General features: G+C 43.4%; 1 protein-coding gene across 1 annotated transcript in view; it reads left to right on the top strand.

Annotated features, from left to right (window-relative positions):
• Positions 1-23,021, top strand: part of syne2a (spectrin repeat containing, nuclear envelope 2a) — a 125,998-nt gene extending 102,977 nt beyond the window's left edge. Inside the window, 22 exon segments of the mRNA XM_071201925.1 lie at positions 93-185; positions 1,173-1,328; positions 4,667-4,825; positions 8,424-8,590; positions 13,217-13,379; positions 13,748-13,938; positions 14,404-14,554; positions 14,660-14,842; positions 15,884-16,021; positions 16,168-16,359; positions 17,595-17,660; positions 17,662-17,700; positions 17,702-17,807; positions 17,810-17,878; positions 19,723-19,859; positions 20,119-20,245; positions 20,508-20,710; positions 20,790-20,954; positions 21,271-21,399; positions 21,481-21,678; positions 21,989-22,062; positions 22,457-23,021. Of these exon segments, the coding sequence (XP_071058026.1) occupies positions 93-185; positions 1,173-1,328; positions 4,667-4,825; positions 8,424-8,590; positions 13,217-13,379; positions 13,748-13,938; positions 14,404-14,554; positions 14,660-14,842; positions 15,884-16,021; positions 16,168-16,359; positions 17,595-17,660; positions 17,662-17,700; positions 17,702-17,807; positions 17,810-17,878; positions 19,723-19,859; positions 20,119-20,245; positions 20,508-20,710; positions 20,790-20,954; positions 21,271-21,399; positions 21,481-21,678; positions 21,989-22,062; positions 22,457-22,667 (3,117 nt within the window). The 3' untranslated portion in view covers positions 22,668-23,021.
• Positions 23,022-23,929: the final 908 nt, after the last annotated feature.

Genomic DNA, 23,929 nt, shown 5'->3' with positions numbered 1-23,929 from the left:
GCTTTCTGGTCAAACCATACAGGTTACAAATCGTAACTTGTCATATATTTATAACACCTATATCTTATATATATGCTCTGCTGTTTATTTAGAAGTGGTGTCAGTGCCAGGAGAGGATAATGAGCATCACGTCTGAACTGGATGAGCTGAACACGACGCTGGCTGACGACGAGACACACATTCAGGTAAACACTAAACAACTAGTCTGTGTGAAACATAACTCTGGTTCTTCTTATACAATAAGTCACCCCACCAGTTACCCATAGTGTAGGAAGTCTTTTCGAAGCCACTTGTAAAGTCCTTTATCAACCGGGCTCTGAATAAGAGAACATCGACGCTCCAGTTTGTCCCTGATACGGAGGTTTGTCCCTGATATGGAGGTTTGTCCCTGATATGGAGGTGTGCGGCTCTAGTTTTCTTAGCAGAATTGAAGCTTGTAAGTTGAATGTTTGAGCACGAGCATTATCCAAAATAAGGTCAAATAATAAATAGTGTTTTGACTGTATTGATCTTTACCAACTGCTGGAGAACAGTTTGTCTGCACAAAAGTGCCATAGTTCTCACAGTCCTTCCTTTTGTCTGAAACCTCTCTCAGAGCAGAAAGCCATTAAGGAATCATCTTTTGTAAAAGCCCCAAAATGTGTCATCTAATGCCTAAATTCATTCTCCGTTCCCACACTTGATTTCGTAAGACAGGCACTTAGGGTGTCTGACAAGTATTCATTGTGTATCCTGATGTAATAATCAACTTGTCATGGTTTCATATAGAAATACAAACCATTTTAAAATAATGGTTTGTCATTATTGTTGGAGCTATTATACTGGCAATCATTGACCAGTGTGTGTGGAATCAAGTGTGCCTCCATACTGGTCTGCTGCAAACTGGCCTAAGCTACTCCATCACTAGCTTCCCCCCATCCCACCACAGCGCCTCTGAGTTTACCCCCCTTTCCCTTATTTAATGCCCCCATGCTTTCACTCCCCTCCCCCTTTTACCCCTTCTCCCCTCCCCCTGTCCCGTCCACAGCCCTTTAATCTGGACGGTCAGAGCGAGAAAGAGGTATAGAAGTGTGTGTGTGCAGCTTGTGCATGGCTGTCGGACCGCCTGTCGCAGTCTAGGGAAGTTGAAGAGTGTGTGTGTGTGTGTGTGTGTGTGTGTGTGTGTTATGCAGGAGACAGACTTCTCTCTGCAGCGTTTGACCGGTGGATTTAGAGAAGTGGCCACCATGAAGACCGACCTGACCCAGTACGCCGCGGCCGGCGACTCTGCTCTGCTGGAGCAGCAGCTGGAACAACTCCACGTCCAATGGGAAGAGCTGTGTACCAAGGTGAGAGCTGGCAAACAAAGACATGGAGAGACAGAGAGAGGCCATGAGGGGAAGTAGGGAATGTGAGAGGGTGTCGAGGTGCAGGTGGTGAGGATGCACTGAGGGGAAGGGAAGAAGCGAGGGAGGGAAAGTTGCTTCCAGCAGTGTCTTGGCGCTGACCAGCAGCACAAAGCCTCGGCACTGCTGGGGCTGAGCACACACACGGAAACACCCACGCACACACACACACACACACACACACACACACACTCATTTGTTTGACAAAAGAGCAACATGTGGCGCTTCATGGAGGGAACATTAGGCAAGGCAAGGCAAGGCAAGTTTATTTATAGAGCACTTTTCAACGCAAGGCAATTCAAAGTGCTTTACAAAAAAAAAAAAAAAAAATGAAAGACATTAAGCATTAAGAAAAGCTAATCAAATAAACATTAAGAAAAAAAAATACATGGATAAAAGTTACAGTGCAGTCTAAAATATAAATAGTTCAATTAAACATTACAAGAAAAAGTACATGGATAAAAGTTACAGTGCAGTTTAAGATATGAATAGTTCAAATAAAAGCAGCGACAAAAAGAAAAGTCTTCAGCCTGGATTTAAAAGTAGTCAGAGTTGCAGCGGACCTGCAGGTTTCTGGGAGTTTGTTCCAGATATTTGGAGCATAATAACTGAACGCTGCTTCTCCATGTTTAGTTCTGACTCTGGGGACAGGAAGCTGACCAGTCCCTGAAGACCTGAGAGATCTGGATGGTTCATAGTTTAGCAGGAGGTCAGAAATGTATTTTGGGCCTAAACCATTCAGTGCTTTATAAACCAGCAGCAGTATTTTGAAATCTATTCTTTGACACACAGGAAGCCAGTGTAAAGACTTCAGAGCAGGAGTGATGTGATCCACTTTCTTAGTGTTAGTGAGGACTCGAGCAGCGGCGTTCTGAATCAGCTGCAGCTTCCTAATAGATGTTTTAGTGAGACCTGTGAAGACACCATTGCAGTAGTCCAGTCTACTGAAGATAAAGGCATGGACAAGTTTTTCCAAATCCTGCTGTGACATTAGTCTTTTAATCCTAGATATGTTCTTTAGGTGATAGTAGGCTGATTTAGTAACTGTTTTAATGTGACTGTTGAAACTCAGGTCAGAGTCCATGACTACACCTAGATTTCTGGCTTTATCTGTTGGTTTGAACATTGCACACTGAAGCTCAGCGCTAACTTTTAAACGTTCTGCCTTGGCTCCAAAAACCATTACCACATCTTGTTATCATATAACAACTTGCCTACATATGGGTCAAATGAGTTTATTCTTTTAACATTTATTCTGCAAAAGCGACAACACTTGTGCTTATCGTATGTGTTCGATGCATGCTGTGTGAAGGATCTGGATTGAGTTGCTTCATAGCTTTGAAATAGTTGACCGGGTGTCAGGATGTAATCAGCTCCTGCTTTGGATTCAGCGTGCTGACAGAACTCTCAAACAGAACAGGCTGTTAATTCTGTAACTGCGTTATTGCTGAAAGTAGCTCCACGGTATATTCACAGGCTCAAATTCCTGCAGTTTAATCTTTTGGCTTTAACACAACAGACTTTTGTTCTTTGGAAACCGACGGCTGTGACATGCTTCAGATAGTTTGGTCTGTTATTTGGGTTATCGGGTCGTGCTAATTGGGTCCCCAGATACACCACCTGCTCCAGTTGGCAGGAGGTTCTGGGACTCACAGATGCAGCAGAGGTTGCTGTTGGTTCTGTATCTAATAGTCTCTTCTTTATCTGTGCAAGTATGGGAGCTGCTCGTCCTTCCTATGTGTGTTACAAAACAATTGTTTGAGTGTTGAATTTCAAATATAAAAGCCTACATGCATGCTATACATAGGCTGGATCATATGTGTGTCACATAACATACTTTAATAGTAACCAGGACTGCATTGTTTTGACTTTAACCTGCACTCACATCTGCACACTGAAGTACACTGAACATGTTCATTCAAATGCTCAACGTTTTACTGTGATATCTTGTTTCAACAGTTACTTTATCACTTTAAAAACATTTTCTATTAACATTTGGTATTTTGTCTTTATTTGTACCTTGTGTGATCCTGTCTTTAACGCTGACCCTGTTGCTGCTATAAACGCCTGAATTCCCCCAGGGGATAAATAAAGTTCCATCTTATCGTAATGCATAATTACAATCTGTTGCTGAGTAATGAAACGAGGCTATTTAAAGAATGCACAGACTTATTTCAGTTGGTTGTTGTGATATCACACACGAGATGTTCATCCCTTTGAACGCCTGAATGGCCGGGGGAATCTGAGCCACCGAGTCCTCTGCACAGCTAACAGGTTGCAGGTGGGGGAGCCAGAGGAATGGGTCCGCTGAGCAGATGGCCGGGCTGCGCTAAAGGGATTCAGGGGACGGGCTCTATTGTTCCAGGGGAAGCACAAAGTCCTCTCCGGGTGACCGCAGTTCACAATGCACCCTAAATGCACCCGAGTCCAAGAGGACCCAGCAGTGTGAGTGCTCACAGGGCTCATTCAAATCAAATAAATGCCAGAAAACAGTGAAATATAGCCGGTTTCGCTAAGCCCTTTAACCTCGAAAAGATCATCAGCCCCCTCCTCAGAGACGTAACGGGGTGTTTTCATGGCGTTAAGCTATCATTAGGGAAATGGACCTTGTTAATTCTGTCTAACAGCCAGAGCCCCTTGGGGAGTCCTCTCAATGCAGTTGATTACTGACTCAGATGGAGATGAAATGGCACCGGAAATCAATGAAAACACTTAATATTCAGTTAATGTGGCTGTTTTTACACCCACTGGGACATGGCATCTGTTTCTCTGCTCTCATTTGCCACGTTATGGAGATCAGTGTTTCAGACGGCATTGATATTAGTCAATATTCAAAGAACCGCTGCTTTGAGGCTGCTTTGTGCCGGTCAGACACTTAAGACTTATTTGCGTGCAGTTTCACCCAGCAAGTCAATCTGGCAAAGATGTTGACAACACGCCTGGTTTGGTTTTCTTATGTCATCTTGTCTCCCTTGTCACTAAAAGTTGGTAGTGCAAATATATAACCCATAGTTTTATCGGCCATGTATAATTTTAGAATTAAATGCACAATGTGTGACTTGTAGTCTTAGATCTCCTGCCAGACATATAATAGTTGTTATTACTTTTTAGGTGATTCGTTTTATTAGCTAATGTCATTGCAGTAGGAAGCTTTTATATATAGATACCCCTGTTTTGGTGAAGTGAAATCATAAAAAGATCATTATCTGTATGCTGATAGTTACTCGAAGACGATCATCTCGTGTGCACAGTTGCTAAATGCCACTTCTGACTCTTCCCAGGTATCTTTGCGCAGACAGGAAATCGCAGACCGCCTCAATGCCTGGACCATCTTCAACGACAAGAACAAGGAGTTCTGTGATTGGCTGACTCAGATGGAGAACAAGGTGTGCCACAGCGGAGATCTGAGCATCGAGGAAATGGTGGAGAAACTGAAGAAGGTACAAAAACTAATGAGTTGTAATTTCTTCCTAGACATACACATGGAAGAACATGTCTCTGTGTTTTTAAACATGTTCAAAGTGCAAACGGAAAGTCTTTTGTGTCAGAGACCCTTATAAGATGACTCTTCTTCAATAAACAATCAACACAACACTGTACACTAAATCAGGACTTAACATTGGTTAGAGCAGGGGTGTCAAACTCAAGGCCCGGAGGCCAAATCCGGCCCGTGACTTCATTTTCTGTGGCCCCACAAGAGCTTGCAAAGAATATAATCTGTTTATTATACGGTTACATGCCCCTTTACACTCGTTGCCCATCAACTATATGTCCCACAATGCATCTCTAATTTTACTTTTTTCTCAGAATTTGACTTTTTTTCTTCAAAATATGCCTTTTTTTCTTAGTATTAGCATTTTTTGCAGAATTTTACTTTTTTTCAAAATGTCACTTTTTTTTCAAAATGTCACTTTTCGGCTTTTCTTTTTAAATCATTTTGTGACATTCTCACTGAAAAGACTTGCAATTATTTCCCCTGACTTCTTCTTTCAGACGTAGTTAATTATGAAGTTATTACCCTATCCGAAAATAATCCAATACGTTATTTTATATATATTAAATATCTATATATGTATTTACTATTTTTATATAGTCTTGAAGTTACAACCGGCCCTTTGCCCTATAATGTTAATGTGGCCCGCGATGACATTTCGTTTGACACCCCTGGGTTAGAGTGACTGGTATCTTTTAATTAATTTGGATAAATTGGACAGTTAAAGGAGTTTCCTTACTTGAAATATGAATGCTGGATTACATACCATGTTTTACCTCATTTGCATATGTGCACATTTTAAAACTTTACACAGGATTCTACTTGGCCTTATTTCCAACACTTACTGTAATTCCCACGATGCAGGGCTTGTTTACCTCTTGTTTAGGTTAACATCCATACATGAATGATGCTCTTACAGCAGATGGTGGCCTGGAATGGAAAGACTGCGCTGCCCTTTGTTCTCACACAACAGTTGTCCTTTCAGTGACTGAAAGCCTTTTGTACCTTCCTGTGTCATCATGAAGCATGCTCATTTACTCAACTAGATAATAATTGGGTTGAACATTGCACTGTTTTGTTTAGGGCTGTTGGATGAGATGAGAAAATTGGTGGCACTTGAGGGTCCCTTTTCAGTGATGTGGGTAGTGATGGATGGCACTTCCTGGTGATAACACACAGCTCCAGGGCATGAGAGCAGGTGTTGAGCAGGATGAATGAATGGGACACTTGACAGAAGAAGTGTGCTATTGATACTTTAAAGCTTTCCTCCCTATCATTAATGTAACTTGAAATCCTATTGTTGTGTTTTACTGCTGATTTAAAGCTGTCATTGAATAGAGCAGGTCAAATTGAAGGTGTTTACTTCTCTTACTTTACTATGAATTTACTATGTTTGCAATAAAGTGATAACAGATTAAAGATTTGCTTCATTGTGAAGTAATGTTTTCTACTCAGGCTGAGATATACAGTATATCCATGGTATACAGGGATTTAATAATGTTATATACTGTTTATATAATAATGAAAAATGCCTTACTTATGAAACACCAATACAAACAAGAGTCCATTAAGTTCCAGTATGCATTAGATATACATATTCTTTGTGAGGTTTTTTCCTGCTTTTTCTTTGAGTACAAGCTGAACGCAGGTGGCGAAAAACAAATCTCCAGGTTCACTTTGAAATCTATAAAGAGAGACTTGGTCTTTATCATTTGGAATTGAAAAACGCACGATAATCGATCGACATCATTGCCAAAAACAAAAACAACGCACGTGCCTTGTTTGCTACCGTCGACAGACTAACTAACCCCCCAGTGTCAGTAGCCTCTGAATTTCTATCCACCAGGGCTTTGATTTTCAAAGATATTTTGCCTTGCATGGCCTCAGATCTACTTCATATAGTAAACACATCTCTTCACTCAGGTATTTTTCCACAGGCCCTGAAAACTGCAGTCATTAAACCGCTCTTAAAAAAGAATAATCTAGATGCTTCAGTAATGAACAATTACAGGCCCATATCAAACCTCCCATTTCTAGGTAAAATCATTGAAAAAGTAGTTTTTTAACAGTTGAGTAATTTCTTGCATTTAAATAACTGTTTCGATGTGTTCCAGTCAGGCTTTCGTCCAAACCACAGCACTGAGACTGCTCTTATAAAGGTCTTTAATGACATCCACTTAAACACAGACAGTGGCAGAACTTCAGTGTTAGTATTATTAGATCTCAGTGCTGCGTTTGACACTGTTGACCACAGCATATTACTAGACCGACTGGATAACTGGGTGGGACTTTCGGAAACAGTTCTAAATTGGTTTGAATCCTACTTAAAGGACAGAAACAACTTTGTTTCTATAGGTAAATACACATCTGAGTTGACAAATATGACATGTGGGGTTCCTCAAGGCTCCATCTTGGGGCCTCTTCTCTTTAACGTCTACATGCTACCACTGGCTCAGATAATGAAGAACAACAAAATAAGTTACCATAGCTATGCAGATGACACACAAATCTACGTAACAATTGTACCAGGAGACTATGCTCCAATTCAAACACTGAGTAAGTGCATTGAACAAATCAATGACTGGATGTGTCAGAACTTTCTCCAATTAAACAAAGATAAAACTGAGGTGATGGTTTTTGGAGCCAAGGCAGAACGTATAAAAGTTAGCGCTGAGCTTCAGTCTGCAATGTTCAAACCAACAGATAAAGCCAGAAATCTAGGTGTAGTCATGGACTCTGACCTGAGTTTCAACAGTCACATTAAAACAGTTACTAAATCAGCCTACTATCACCTAAAGAACATATCTAGGATTAAAAGACTAATGTCACAGCAGGATCTGGAAACACTTGTCCATGCCTTTATCTTCAGTAGACTCGACTACTGCAATGGTGTCTTCACAAGTCTCACTAAAACATCTATTAGGAAGCTGCAGCTGATTCAGAACGCCGCTGCTCGAGTCCTCACTAACACTAAGAAAGTGGATCACATCACTCCTGTTCTGAAGTCTTTACACTGGCTTCCTGTGTGTCAAAGAATAGATTTCAAAGTACTGCTGCTGGTTTATAAAGCACTGAATGGTTTAGGCCCAAAATACATTTCTGACCTCCTGCTAAATGATGAACCATCCAGGTCTCTCAGGTCTTCAGGGACGGGTCAGCTTTCTGTCCCCAGAGTCAGAACTAAACATGGAGAAGCAGCGTTCAGTTATTATGCTCCAAGTATCTGGAACAAACTCCCAGAAACCTGCAGGTCCGCTGCAACTCTGACTACTTTCAAATCCAGGCTGAAGACTTTTCTTTTTGTCGCTGCTTTTAATTGAACTATTCATATCTTAAACTGCACTGTAACTTTTATCCATGTATTTTTTCTTTTAATGTTTATTTTTATTAGCTTTTCTTTTTAATGACTGATTTGAAATGCCATTTTCTTAATGTCTTTCATTTTTTGTAAAGCACTTTGAATTGCCTTGTGTTGAAAAGTGCTATATAAATAAACTTGCCTTGCCTTATGAAGCACAATACTTTATCATGTCACATTTCCACAGGACTGCATGGAGGAGATCAACCTGTTCAGTGAGAATAAAAGCCACCTGAAGCAGCTGGGGGAGCAGCTGCTGTCGGCCAGTGACGAGGCGAAGCAGACGCAGGTCCACGGCTCGCTGCAGGAGGTCAACCAGCGCTGGCACAACCTCTTCCACAACATCGAGGCCAGGTGAGACCCAGACAGCTGCAGAGAGGCTGTCAGCAGACATTAAACTGCCCACTTACGTGTGTGTGTGTGTGTGTGTGTGTGTGTGTGTGTGTGTGTGTGTGTGTGTGTGTGTGTGTGTGTGTGTGTGTGTGTGTGTGTGTGTGTGTGTGTGTGTGTGTGTGTGTGTATGTGTGTATGTGTGTGTGTGTGTGTGTGTGTGTGTGTGTGTGTGTGTGTGTGTGTGTGTGTGTGTGTGTGTGTGTGTGTGGGTTTAGGAAAAATAACAAATTGTGATGATAATGACTGATATATCGTACTTTATTGTTATTATTGCATTTTTTTACTAGGCTCCTATTTATATTAAGTATGTGGGATACCATTTGTAGGACAGGATATCTTTATAAAAATACCTACATTTCATTACATTCAGATGATATTTTAACATATTTTGCCCAAATATTGCATTTTGGATATTGCACTAGTCCATATTGCAATTTAGTTAATTATGCAGCTCTACAGAACACCCAGACACATTTAATATTGGACTTAAAGGTTTTTTTACAATCTAAAATATGTGTAGGTGTGTGTGGAAGTACCGCCTCACAATTAGCCTTATGCACAAGCACCTTTTACTGCAAGACACTCAACATTAAGAGCATCACTATACACTGTAAGGTTTAAATGGAAGCCTTTTAATTAAACAGTAGCTCTAATGTACATCCACCCGCCTGCTGTTGCATTAGGGCTCTGCAGCTGTCAGCAATACATGGTTTCTAATGTAAAGACTGTAGCTTAAGCCTCTGTGATGAGGAGCTGTCCCCTCAGACAGATGGAGGGTCCTGAGGAAGCGCTGCAGATACACACATACATATCCAAACTACCCCCCCCCTCCCCTCACCACCATGAAAGAAATAAAAGCTGTGCTTATGTCTCAGACAGTACCATATGTTAACCCATGTCCAACAATCTCCCCCGCTTTTCTTAGTCTGTCAGGTCAGAGTGGGATGACATGAGGGAGGGGGGTTAGTATGGGGGGGGGGTCTGTCGGCATGCATTAATCGCTGATCCTTAACATGAGCTCCCCTCCAGATTTCAGGGGGCTTGATCCCATGCAGGCAGCTGTGAATTCTTGATATATATATATATAATTTTGTATTCAGTCTCAAACACCATCACGTGAGTTCCAGTTATTGAATGCATACAACATGTATTTATGTTTGTCTCAATTTGACTGAAAAATACAATTTTAAGTGGTGATTGTTGTTACTATTTGATCATATTTGCAAATATAGCCTCTCCTGCGGTGCAGTACATGGTCAGCCCAGGTTCTCCAGGGTGACAAAAATAATTATAATTCATGAATAACATTTGCTGTTGTCTTGGTTTTGTAAATGCCCTTTCTAATGTCCACTCATGCATCTAAAGCTGGGCTCTGCTGCGATGACATTTCCCTGTAAGAGCCTGCTAACAGCAATATATCTTTTGAGTCTTAATGCTTTAGAATCGGCAGCTAGCAACGTCTAACGTGATGCAATGAAGTAAGAAAGTAGCCCGAGTGTAATAATGTTTGTAAAAGTCAAATGATAGATGAACCAAACACTGAAGAAGCACATGTACATTAACGTGACAAGAGTTTAGAGCAGGGGTGCCCACACTCTTTTGGCTGGTGAGCTACTTTTGAAATGACCCGCTCACCGAGGTCTACCAACCAAGAATAAAATCCCAAATTGCAAGGGTTGCTGAATAACACGTTTTATTTATACATGGGATAACTACAGGGCTGCAACAAACGACTCATTTGATAATCGATTAATCTATCGATTAATGAAACGACTAATCGACTATTCGGACTATTACTGTACGCCTTGCACAATTTCTCAAACGCTCTTATTTAGCCGTCAACTTTTAGATTTAGCTTGAGGTTGTTTTAGGCATGTGGAAACTAACAATAAAGATGAATACTTGATTCAAAAATACATACATTATTAAATTAACTTAACAAATTGTGAACAAAATTAACATTGCATTTTATTTAAATTAAATAAATAATATTTCACATCAAAAGAAACAACAATGTTTTAACAAATCGTATTAAATAATCTGATGACAGAACTGTAAACAGAGCAGCTGAAAGTTTAACAAAATAAAGAGTAACTCTGTTACCTCTAATCATTAACCCATGTTTGTATCATGGAGTTAACTCCGTGTGTTGCTGCTAGCATGCATAACACCTGACGTGGAAACATTCCTCGTGGACGGGGCTACAGAGCTGCTAGAAAGACATTCCTCCGTCTGGATGTGGAGCACTTTTGCTAAATGTTTAGATAAACTGCTCGTGTTACCGCCCTTAGCTAAACACTCTAGGCAACGAGCATTGTCCACCTCAAGACGGGTAACATTTAACCACACCTTGGAGCGCTTCTCTCCGCCATCTCCTCCGTGTGTTGCTGCATGGAGCAGCCGCGTGTGTAAACTGCCCCGCCCCCTCGCACACAGACGGGAGAGAGATCTCGTCTGGATTGGAAAGGTCGAAAATACACCGACCATAGACGCATTTTGTTTGTCTTTTTGCATATTAGAAACGAGTTGGCGACACTAAGACTGCGAGATAATGTTTGTGTAGCAATAATACATGACCTTTCTCTTTCTCAACTCGCTACTCGGAGGGAAGTCGCCGTCATATGCCCTGTGAACACTCCGATAATGCCTCTCCACGTTACCTTTCTTTGGCAGAGCGACGCTTGCTTTACAAATAAGGCAAATAACCTTTGAATGTGACATCACAAAGTGGTGGAAGTGGTATGTCTTTAGCTGCTTGCTCGGTCCCGCACTCATTTTATTGTTTGTCTCTTGTTTGTCTCTTTAACTTAATTTGAGTTTTCCCGGCACTTGACTGATTTTGTATCGCTTTGCATTCTGGGTTAACAGACTGGAAAGCGATAGGTCGCTTTTTCTGTCAATCAAGTAAACTCCTGAATTAAGTGGCAGGGAGGCCAAGGGAGGAGGGATCAAAAGCTGTTTTGTCTATTTTAACGGAGCTGGATTATTTATTTGTATGAATGACTCGCGATCTACCAGCATTGCCCCGCGGCCGACGTACTGGGCACCTCTGGCTTAGAGTAACTCTGAGCCCTCCTGGTCAGCTGCACTTTGTAACTCCATCCATATATCCTCACTTATCCTCAGCTCGTTCTGCTCTGCTTCTCTCCGTCCATTCTCCCCGTGTCCTTTTCTCCTCAGCGAGGACCCCTGACCGGGTGTTGTGTCTTTGTTCAGGCCCCTGGCTTTGTTAGGCTGTCAGAGGTAGAGAGGCGGAGAAAGAGGGACGGAGACAATTTAGATGACAAGGATGGTTGTATCTGCAGAGAGGAAGAGTGTTTCTCTGGATAGCATTTACACTGACGCTATTATGTCTTCATTACACGCTCAAACATCCACACACACATCATTCCTGAACTTTAGCTACTGTACGTTTCCAATCCGTTTTCTTTCCCAACACCAGAGTTTTGGTACACTTTTCACATTCTTCTTTTAGGAATACCTTTTTGAAGTGCCACATTTATGGCGCATGGTTGTTAGACACAAACTGCAATTTCATAACCCATCAACAAATCCCGATATGTGACTGTACTTGGAATTAATCCTAACTACCACCTGAAGAAATGACACTGATCTTGTCTTTGAGGGTATAAACCTGATAATAAGAGATCTGGAATGCAACCCCTCTTTTCTATAGTCGTCCCAACGTCCGGCATCTGTTGAGACCCTTTCATACACACTTCAGTTTGCCCCTCGCTCTGCTTTTAGAGCTTATTCTTTAGCTGGAGAGCGTCTCCCTGCTGGACCCCGGCAGCAGAGGAAGGATCAGAAAGGGAAATTAACTCAAACTCCCAAAGGGGCACACTTCAGGCTTTCAGAGGGCTCGTATTGTCCCAGGCGTTGCTATGACACCCGTCAGTGTGGCGCTGTGTGTGTGTGTGTGTGTGTGTGTGTGTGTGTGTGTGTGTGTGTGTGTGTGTGTGTGTGTGTGTGTGTGTGTGTGTGTGTGTGTGTGTGTGTGTGTGTGTGTGTGTGTGTGTGTGTGTGTGTGTGTGTGTGTGTGTGTGTGTGTGTGTCCAGTCTCCATGGTAACTTTAGAAGTGCTATTGCAGGATACCTGGGACATTTGTAGGATATTGGAAGTTAGTCTTTCTTTTGATATTTCTCTTTGTTTGTTTCTTATTTTCTGTATGTTTACCTTTGTGTCTTCTTTATCTACTCCTTTCTTAGATAGTTTGTTTGTTTTCATTGTTGTCTTTCATCATATCCTCTCTTTCTCTTTTTCTTTGGTCATTTTGGTCTTTCTTGTCATTTCTTTATTTATATTTATTTGGTCATGGTCATGTACAAATGAACATTAATCTCATACATACAGTAGAGAGGAGATGGTCTGATTTAGCTACTAGCTTTGTTGCAAAATGTTGTCCCAATTTGTGCTAAATGGTTACTAAATAGGACGTGTGTGTGTGTGTGTGTGTGTGTGTGTGTGTGTGTGTGTGTGTGTGTGTGTGTGTGTGTGTGTGCGTGCGTGCGTGCGTGCGTGCGTGCGTGCGTGCGTGCGTGTGTGTGTGCGTGTGTGTGTGTGTGTGTGTGCGTGTGTGTGTTTAGGGTGAAGAAGCTGAAGGAGACTCTGGCGGCGGTGCAGCAGCTGGATAAGAACATGAGTAACCTCCGATCCTGGCTCTGCCGCATCGAGGCCGATCTGTCCCGCCCCGTCACCTACAGCGTGTGCCGCCACCAGGAGATCCAGAGGAGGCTGGCCGAGGAGCAGGTACACACACACATGTACACACACACACACACACACACAAGTGTTTTAATTGTTATATTTTATTTTCATTCGAGAAGAGAACTCAAACTTCCTGTTTAATTCTTGTGTTATTATTCCTGTTGTTTCTTTGTCTTTACATTATTGTTGTTATTGTTACAATTCAACTTAATATTCTGCTCACTGTCGCTCCCACTAACTCTTTGTCTCTCTTTATGATAAATAATTCATACCTGTCCTTTGTTTAATGTTGGGAGTGGGTGGTCTCATGCAGCCTTCCATCTGCATGTCTGTGAGCTGATGTCCACCACATGGTTTCACTGGCATGTCCCGATGTCTGTCCTCATGCCCTCCCTTGTGTGTGTGTGCAGGAGCTGCAGCGGGACATCGAGCAGCACACGGAGGGCGTAGCGTCGGTGCTCAGTCTGTGCGACGTTCTGCTGCGGGACGAGGACGCTGCCGGGGGCAACGAGGCGGAGAGCGACTCCCTGCAGGAGACCAGCCGCAGCCTGGACCAGCGCTGGAGGGCCGTCTGCTCCATGGCCCTGGACCGGAGGCTCAGGTAGGAGCTGAACACACACACACACACACACACACACACACACACACACACACACACACACACACACACACACACACACACACACTGTAGGGAGTCCTCGCACTTCTTACAGTACATGCAAACATGTTTTGAAGATGTTACACGATAGGATCTTTGTTTATTACTATAACTACTGATATGTACATGTAATGTTATTTGTATGATTGTTATACAGTCCTTCTGCAGGCAAGACACCTGTCGATTTAGTATATATTTTTATTATTAAAATAGTGAGTCTTAATTCAAATCCTTAAGACTAAATAAGTGTTAGGGGACACGACAAACTCATTAGATTGCAGAAGATGAACAATGGCACCGTTTTAAGATGAAAGCATTACTCACATGTTAAACATCCATGTATCGGTTAGAAAAGGCTTCCTCACCGTGTCGTAGAATGACTAACCACAGCACGGTGTGTCCTAGTAGGATCGAGGAGACGTGGAGACTCTGGTGTAAATTCCTCGATGACTACTCTCGGTTTGAGGAGTGGCTGAAGATGGCCGAGCGCACCGCTGCCAACCCCAACTCTGCAGACGTCCTTTACGCGGTCGCCAAGGAGGAGCTCAAGAAGTTCGAGGTCAGTTGTGAGGTCAACAGACGGATCAGACTTGGCAGGAAAACCATTGTATCCCTTGTTATCTTCTACATCATGGTTCATCCCTCTTCCACTGGTCTTCTGTAGGGTTTCCAAAGGCAGGTTCATGAGCGGCTCACACATCTGGAGCTGGTCAATAATCAGTACCGCCGCCTGGCCCGGGAGAACCGCACCGACCGAGCCAGCCAGCTCAAAGTGATGGTCCACGAGGGGAACCAGCGCTGGGACACGCTGCAACGCAGAGTGGCCGCCATCCTCCGCAGACTGAGGGTAGAGACAGGGGCAGAGGGCGGGGCAGAGGGCGGGGCAGAGGGCGGGGCTTCCCCATCATTGGTCAACTATCAGCTATCAAATATAGTGATTCCCCAAAGATCAGAGCAATGTAGTCAGAAAGTCAGAGTCAACTTTTTTGGCAATCTTTCAGTTTGTGTGGACAGACAGAGAGACCGAATACCGTTTCCCACAATCCCGAATACAAAAATACAAATATATATAAAAATATGTATAAAATATGTATATCCTATATATACACAATCAACAGACACATTTATACATATGCACACAATAAGAACAACACAAGCCGTATATTAGGGCTATACCCGAATATTCGCATATCCGAATATTCTTTCGTTGGAGTACTAAAAGAATTGAATTTATTGAAAACTCTAATATCAACGTAAGAGCTTGTGCCTCTTCGGGGGTGCTAACACTTAACCATAAACGTTATTGTTTACTTTCTCCTTCTTTTCTCCGTTAATCTCCGTCACGTTGTTTCCATAGCAACAACAACTTCCTGTCAACAGCGCTACCTCTCCTTCAAAATACAAAAAAAAAATGTGTCCATACAAAATAGGAAGCCAAGCCAAATTACACTTGAGACATATACAACTGCAACGAAAGTAACAAACACAATGCGATATCCTTTTCAGTTTCAAAGAACACAAATTGGGTTGTTTACATTAACAAATAACTATAAAACAACAATACTGTAGAATAACAAAATGAATGCCGTGAAAAAAAATCGAAATACACGTGTTGAAGCGGTTACTACGCACCCCCCCCCCCAAATATTCGAATATTCGCTGTTGATTACTACCGAATATCCGGAGCCTGAAAAATGGTATTCGGGACAGCCGTACCATATCTACCGAATAACAGTCACTTCAATACCTTTGGGAATGTACGTTAGTGCAGACTGTCCAGAGCAGCACTGGGGAGAGTTCAGCCTCCTGACAGCCTGGTGTAACAAACTGTTCTTTCGTATACTTGTTGTTCCTTTCTATTATTCATAACGTGTGTACCCTCTCTCAGCACTTCACGGGTCAGAGGGAGGAGTTTGAAGGCACCAGGGAGAGCATGCTGGTTTGGCTGACGGAGCTCGACCTGCAGCTCACCAACGTCGAACACTTCTCAGAGAGTGACGTCCACCACAAGATCCAACAGCTCAATGTAAGGACACCACGGATATATAGAGACGCGTGCTTCATAGTGCACGAACTGCAGGCTGCCCTCAATGTGTACAAAAAGGCTCGGTTTCATTTAAATGTGTCTGATTTTTAACCGTCATGTCCTCCATGTAACCCTCTTTCCTGCAGAGCTTCCAGAAGGAGATCACGCTGAACACCGAGCGCATCGACGGCCTGATCGTGTTCGGGGAGGGTCTGATCCAGAAGAGCTGCCCGCAGGACGCCGCTCTGATAGAGGAGGAGCTGGAGGAGCTGCACTCGTACTGCCAGGAGGTTTTCAGCAGACTGGTGCGCTTCCACCAGCGCCTCAGCCAGCCCCCGGTGAGCTGCCTCTCACACACACACACACACACACACACACACACACACACACACACACACACACACACACACACACACACACACACACACACACACACACACACACACACACACACACACACACACACACACACACACACACACACACACACACACACACACACACACACACACACACACACACACACACACACACACACACACACACAACTTCCATTCGTGACTCAATTTATGCAGATATTAAAGGTCCCCTATTATACTGTTTCTCATCAATATGTTATAGCTCTCAGATATATACAGAACCTGTCTCTGATTGGCTCCAAACACCAAACAGATCATTGCAGCATTACCCATAATCCCCTCTGTTTCAGCCCTGTTTCCAAAGTGCTGATTCTCTGTCTGTTACTTTAGATGAAAATAAGGAGCCCCTCCCCACGCCCCTCTGAGAGACATTTGGTTACAAAGAACTCAATGGTGCTCTAGGAGGAGATTCAGGTGATAAGGGGGGGGGGGGGGGGTTACCTTGGTTACTGATTGGCTAATGGTTACACAAGACAAAAAATCGTTATGACATCATAAAGAGTCCAACATCTGATCAGCTCGTTTTCAGACAGGTTTTTATAGAAATGGATCAGGACAAAAATAGAGAGAATCTTTTTTCCTGAAACTTTCAGAGTCTCTTTCCACAGAGGGGACACATGTTGATGTAGAAGAGACATGAAGAAGAGGGGACACATGTTGATGTAGAAGAGACATGAAGAAGAGGGGACACATGGTGATGTAGAAGAGACATGAAGAAGAGGGGACACATGTTGATGTAGAAGAGACATGAAGAAGAGGGGGACACATGTTGATGTAGAAGAGACATGGAGAAGAGGGGACACATGTTGATGTAGAAGAGACATGAAGAAGAGGGGACACATGTTGATGTAGAAGAGACATGGAGAAGAGGGGACACATGTTGATGTAGAAGAGACATGAAGAAGAGGGGACACATGTTGATGTAGAAGAGACATGGAGAAGAGGGGACACATGTTGATGTAGAAGAGACATGAAGAAGAGGGGACACATGTTGATGTAGAAGAGACATGAAGAAGAGGGGACACATGTTGATGTAGAAGAGACATGAAGAAGAGGGGACACATGTTGATGTAGAAGAGACATGAAGAAGAGGGGACTATTCTTTAAGCGATGTAGTACATTGTGTACATCAATTCATACCTGATTAATTTTAGATAAAAGAAGAACCGGAGCTCTCTAGAAGCACCTTCTATCTGGAGTCCAGCCGGGAGCCGATTGGCCCGCCCGAGGTTGGGGCGGAGACAAGGAAGCCTCCCGGCAAACGCCCACCCACCTGCTGGCGTCTCCGCTGGAGCGCTCGGGGCGGGAGACCCCGGTGAGCGTGGACTCGCTGCCGCTGGAGTGGGACCACACCGGAGACGTGGGGGGTCGTCACATGAGGAGGACGAGGAGGAGGAAGGACTTGAGGACGACAGAACTTACTTCAGCGCACTGTCAGGTAGGTTTATAGAAACAGAGATTTATGGACAAGAACTTACACTATTTACCAATTCCTTTTTTCTTTTCGTTGAGTGAACGGAGTAAGTGTTTTAAATGTAACGAGGTAATGAAACTGGAATGCCATCTTTAGCTTCGTCCACATCACCAACAACTTATCGGTATTATCCATTAGGTCACGGGTTTCCACATTCTCCAGGGACTAGTGAAGTGCCTTATTCATGGTTTCACAATCATATCAGAGTTTCTATTGCAAAGTTAACATGGCTGGAAGTGATGGCCAGAATATCTTTATCTCGCAGATCCCACTTTCAGAACCCCCTCCTTAAATCATGTAATGTCCGAGTGGTTGTAGAGGAGGAAAAAAGTTACACGGACTCCCGAAACAGCAGAAAGACTGAGAGAAGGAATGCTTTCGAGTCCTTACGATATTTCTGGTTTACTGGAAAAGCTACTTTTTACTTTCGTTCTGCTGGTTGACTAAATGGTGTCAAACTCAATTTCATCGCGGGCCACATCAGCATTATGGTTTCACTCAAAGGGCCGGTTGTAACTTAAAGACTATATAAATACATATATAAATATATATCATATATTATTGCCCCTGCATTGGATTATTATCGGATAGGGTAATAACTTCAGAATTAACTACGTCTGAAAGCAGAAGTCTGGGGCAAACAATTGCAAGTCTCTTCAGTGAGAATGTCACAAAATGATTTAAAAAGAAAAGTCAAATTCAGAGAAAAAAGTCAAATTTGAGATGCATTGTGGGACATGTAGTTTATGGGCAACGTGCTTCTGTAAATCAGCATGTAACCGTATAATAAACACATTATATTCTTTGCGAGCTCTTGTGGGGCCACATAAAATGAAGTCGCGGGCCGGATTTGGCCCCCGGGCCTTGAGTTTGACACCCCTGTGCTAGACGTCAGATGAAATGGGATTTCTAAAAAGTGAAAAACGACAAAATATGACATCAATTTCACAAACAATCAAACGCATCCCTACAGCTCTGGTCTGCCCCCTCTCCCCCCAGAGGTGACTGAGAGTCAGGAGGAGTTTTTCGAGGCCCGGCGAGCTTCCTCTCTGGGTAGGCTTCACCTTCTGCTTAATAAATCCACTCACGGCTGTTTCCATACGTCTGTCATGCTGCTGTCGCTGACACTTTATTTCCTGTAGCTGTGGTTTGGAGCATCCTTCACTGCCAACGCAAGCACTTTGTACCTTATTTCTCTCACACATTTATGTTTAAGATGTATTTTTCAAACTTGTGTTAAAGTTAATAAACTGGATATCTTTCATTTTGGGGAGAAATACAGAATTATTTTCCCCCGACAACCTTTCTTTCATTCACCGGTCCAATCTGTTTTGTCGTGTTAATTTCAGCTCCAACATTCATGAACCTTTGATCCTCCTCCAACATCCTGTCTTTGATCTTCCTCACTTTGTTTTACCGCCTTTCTGTTCCTCTACTTCACTCCTCCGTTCATTTGTAGACATTTATAAAACTCTAAATGACCCTTGATCCTCAAAATCTTTGCATTGACCATTGAATGCCATGCTGTTTCTTTAAATAGGTTAAACTCCTCAGATTACTAAGGTATACCAATGAAGCATGCTCGACCTGCTCAAACATGTGAAAGTAAAAGCTACCACACAGATACCAAGCTGTTTATTTCCTGCTGGCGGTTGATTCAAACTTGGGTTGCATATTTTCTGGGCTTTGGACTTCACAATCGTTATATCGTAACGTGTTGTAACTTGGAAGTACTCTTCACGTGCATGTTTCTGGTAGGGAATAATACTGGAGTGTCTGGTTTGACTTTTCTTTGCTTGTCTTTTCAGTCTCAAGCATGGACGCACTTGAGTCTCCAAGATGGCGGCCCCAGGAAGACGCAGACACACAGTCCCTGCAGCTGGACTCTGAGGGCCACACTGAGGCCCCCCCCACCCTCACCAGCACCCCTCAGAAGCAGGGCTATGTACGTTCAGTAAACCAGTTGACAAAACAATTACTGAGAATTGTGAGTAGATGCTGAATACAGTTTGCAGCTCCAGCTCTAAACGTGTGTTGTGTGTGTGTGTGTGTGTGTGTGTGTGTGTGTGTGTGTGTGTGTGTGTGTGTGTGTGTGTGTGTGTGTGTGTGTGTGTGTGTGTGTGTGTGTGTGTGTGTGTGTGTGGTGTGTGTGTGTGTGTGTGTGTGTGGTGTGTGTGTGTGTGTGTGTGTGTGTGTGCGCGCAGCTGCATCTCATGTCTCAGTGCAGCGGCAGCATCGAGGACATTAAGAGAGTTTCTCTGATCCTGGATGAGGAGGAGCGCCCGGAGGAGCTCGGGCTGACGGGACTGACGGCTTCAGACAAACAGTCAGGTGAGACGCTGGGAGACGCCATGGTCACCGTATCGTTAGGGGACAAAACATAGCAGTACGGTTGCAGTATTGTTAGTTGAGTGTTAAACACGTTGTACCTGCATAACAAGGGGAAAAGACGTGTCTTAGAGAGATACGCCTGTAGTTTTAGCTATACAATGATACTGATTAAAGGAACAGTTTAAAGTGGATATCAATGCAATGGGTTGCTAAGCGGCGATGATATAAATACATCTTTAAACACTACTGTCCGCTCTCTCAGGTGTGATTGAGCGCTGGGAGCTGATCCAGGCTCAGTCCAGGAGCGACCTGCACGCCGACCCTCGGGAGCCCCAAAATCTCTCATCTGACCTCGATGACATCACTTCCTGGTTGGAAAAGGTCACCCCGGAGCTGGAGCGCCTCCAGCAGTGCGACCCAGCAGCCAGTATCGAGGACATGGCAGCCAGAGCCAAGGAACTAAAGGTGAAATCAAAGACCCAATCCAACAGATCTGGTGATCAGCATCCAGCTGTTGCTTACACTCGTGTCTGTTCTGCTGCAGGAGACGCAGAAGGCGTTCACCCGCTACAAGTCCATCATGCTGTCCGTGAACCTGCGGGCTCCGGAGCTGCAGGGAGCGGCTGCTATGAACCGAGGGTGGAGCCGAGCCTGCTCCAGCCTCCAGCTGTGGGACAGCAGCCTGAGGGACACGCTGATGCGCTGCCAGGTCAGGAGAGAGTCCAAATACACCATTACTACGGCTACTTTAGTTTCTTTGACGATTTTAATCAATAAAAGATTTGTTTTTAGATTGATCAGTATATAAAGTAATTACAGATCCACCTTTACCAGCTGCAACATTAAAGCCATGCACATATAACTGCATAATGAGCCATTCTGCAGAAGTACTTTTGGTATGTTGAGTATATTTTGATGCTAATACTGTATGTTTACTTGTACCCGAGTATTTTTCCCCTGTAGTATTGGTACAATTATTTAAGTAGAACATCTAATATTTTTCCGCCACTGTCTTCTCCCTGCAGGAGTTCCACGAGCGCCTCCACTCCCTGCTGCTGTGGCTGGCCCACGCAGAGAGCCGGCGCTACGCGGTGGACATCAGAGACCCACACACACCTGTGGCAGCGCTGCAACAACACCGCAACACACTCGCAGTAAGCACACCACCATGCTTTGTTGCGTATTCATTCTCCTGCTGGTCTGCCCCGTCACCCTGTGTAATGTTTGTGGTGCAGGCTCTGCAGGCGGAGCTGCAGGCCAGGCAGGCACAGCAGCTGGAGCTGCAGGCGCTGTGGGCGCAGCTGCAGCCGGAGGAAGAGGAGGAGGAGGAGGAGAGCAGAGAGGCCCAGGAGAAGCTCCACGTGACGGGGAGCAAACTGAAGCTGCTGCTCAGGCAGGTGGAGCAGGACCTCAGCACCCTGCCGCCACAGCTGGTGAGAGCTGACAAATACCGTACTCATGTCAAACTCATTTGTAGCCCTTATAGATTTAAAAGCTGTCGTAAAAATAGTACTAAAACAGCCAAGTATGTCAAGTATCTGTCATAACAGCCAGAGTATTGTATGTCAAATATAATATCTTAAGAAAAGAAGCAAAAGTCAGCTGTCAACTTAGTACTGTATGTCACATTAAATTATAGTCATATTATATATATATATATATATGTCAGATCAATTGTTCGTTGGACAATGTTTTTGGACATCCTGTCATGAGAGATTGTGAAACTATAACATGTCTCTTCAGGGTCGTGAATCTGCACCTGAAGCCCAGGGACAAAGCTCCTCTGCAGATCCAAAGAAAGGTTCCTCTCCTAAAAGGTATGCAGGAACAACTAAGCGTTACATTTGAACACTAGACGTGTATTAATAGCCCAAACAAGTAGAAACGGCAGGTCAGGAAGGCTTTACTTAACAGCAAAGATTCCAGGAATAAAACCATTCAGTGGAAACGACGAATCAAACAAAGAAATCCCTCTCGAGGTGAATCACAGCAATCCATTCGTTGCCCTAAATAACAGAAATGAAGTTACAGATGACCGAGCATTGAAAGGGCACGGTGTGGAAACGGGTATTAATCAGTGTTTTCAGTCAATGGTGTGAACTGTGGATGACTTGCAGTTCATTTCGTGTTGGCAGTCCCTCCTGATTTTAATGTCTTTGTCGATAATCGTCCGTGTGTTTTTTCTGACCTTATTCGTTGTGTGTGTTGCAGAGAGAGGAGGGACTCGTCTCCCCCCCGCTCCTCCTTCTTCTACAGAGTCCTCCGCGCTGCCTTCCCCCTCCACCTCCTCTCCCTCTTCCTCCTGCTGCTCCCCTGTATCATCCCGTGGTCGGAGAGCGAGCCCGGCTGCACCGCCGCCAATAACTTCGCCCGGTCCTTCTACCCCATGTTAAAATACACCAACGGCCCCCCCCCCACCTAACAACCCACCTTTCTGTCACACTGAAACCCCTGAACAAACGTGTACAAATAATGTAGAGAAGTGATAGTCTTCTAAAACTAAAATGTATTTCTATTCTTGAAGATTTGATCTTAGAACAGATTGTATTTATTTTATAAACAAAACCATGCATTTGAACAAAAATGCAGATATTCTAGTTTAATAATGCCATGGTCTCGACACTACTGCCGCCTCATCTCCTCTTAAGAAGAGACACAGACGACGCAAAGTGTAGCAGAGACAACAAAGAGGCGTACAGTAACAGCATAGAAATATGAGTTATTGTAAGATAGTTTAAATATCCTTCAGCAAATATATTCCATTGAGTTCATTGGACAAAAATGAGAGGAGGAAATCAATGATAATATATTTGTACTTGCTTCCAAACAGACTTATCAGTGGACTTTCACTAAACAAGTCCCTGCTTGGCCTTTTCAAGATTTTTATTTCACGTGTACAATATCTGTCATTTACATGTTATTTTATGAACTGCTGACATTTCGTGTTCCCCTAAAACAAAAGCATCCTTGATCTTTTACATGTCACTTGTTAGACACTTTTATCCAAAGCGACTTACATACTCAGTACTGTGGGCAATCCCCACAGGAGCACTTTGGGGTGAAGTGTCTTCAGGGACACAACGACATGCTGACTGCAGTGGGGTTTGAACCTGTGCTCCCCTGATCCGAACAGCAACGCACACCCACTGCGCCACACACCTCCAGACTGAACTCGTTTTTTTACAAGAAAAGATAATACTATTTTAATGTTATCTTTATAAAGCCAACCGTACAAAATGATGGCAGTTTTATACATACACAATTGTATATTTTTTTAGATGCTATTTGAGTAGATTGTGAGCACTGCTGAAACACTGTAGATTTATCAGTATGTACAGAATGTGATAATATAATGCTTATTTATAACATCAAACGGTGGATTCATCCTAATCTTCTGGTAGTAAACACTGATTGTCTTAACTCTGTTTGAAGTATTTTTGTTGGCATTGAGGATTAACAGATATACATTTGTCCTTGAAAGAGAGAGGATGTTGTGGTCAGTGAAGAGGCCTTAAAAAAGTGAATTTGGAACAAGAAATACACAAACTAAATCGAGTCACCAGTGCAAAGCCACGGTGTTTAAAGGGGGGGAACTTACCTTTTACTAATATTTCCAATAAACTAAACAGTTCAATATTAAAAGAAAACATTTCATGTCAAGTTGTAGGTAATGGGAATATTTGT

This window comes from Pseudochaenichthys georgianus, chromosome 24, assembly GCF_902827115.2.
Source record: "Pseudochaenichthys georgianus chromosome 24, fPseGeo1.2, whole genome shotgun sequence".
NCBI classification, from domain to species: domain Eukaryota; kingdom Metazoa; phylum Chordata; class Actinopteri; order Perciformes; family Channichthyidae; genus Pseudochaenichthys; species Pseudochaenichthys georgianus.
Note: the sequence above shows the minus strand (reverse complement) of the source record. Positions and strands in the feature narration are given on the sequence as shown.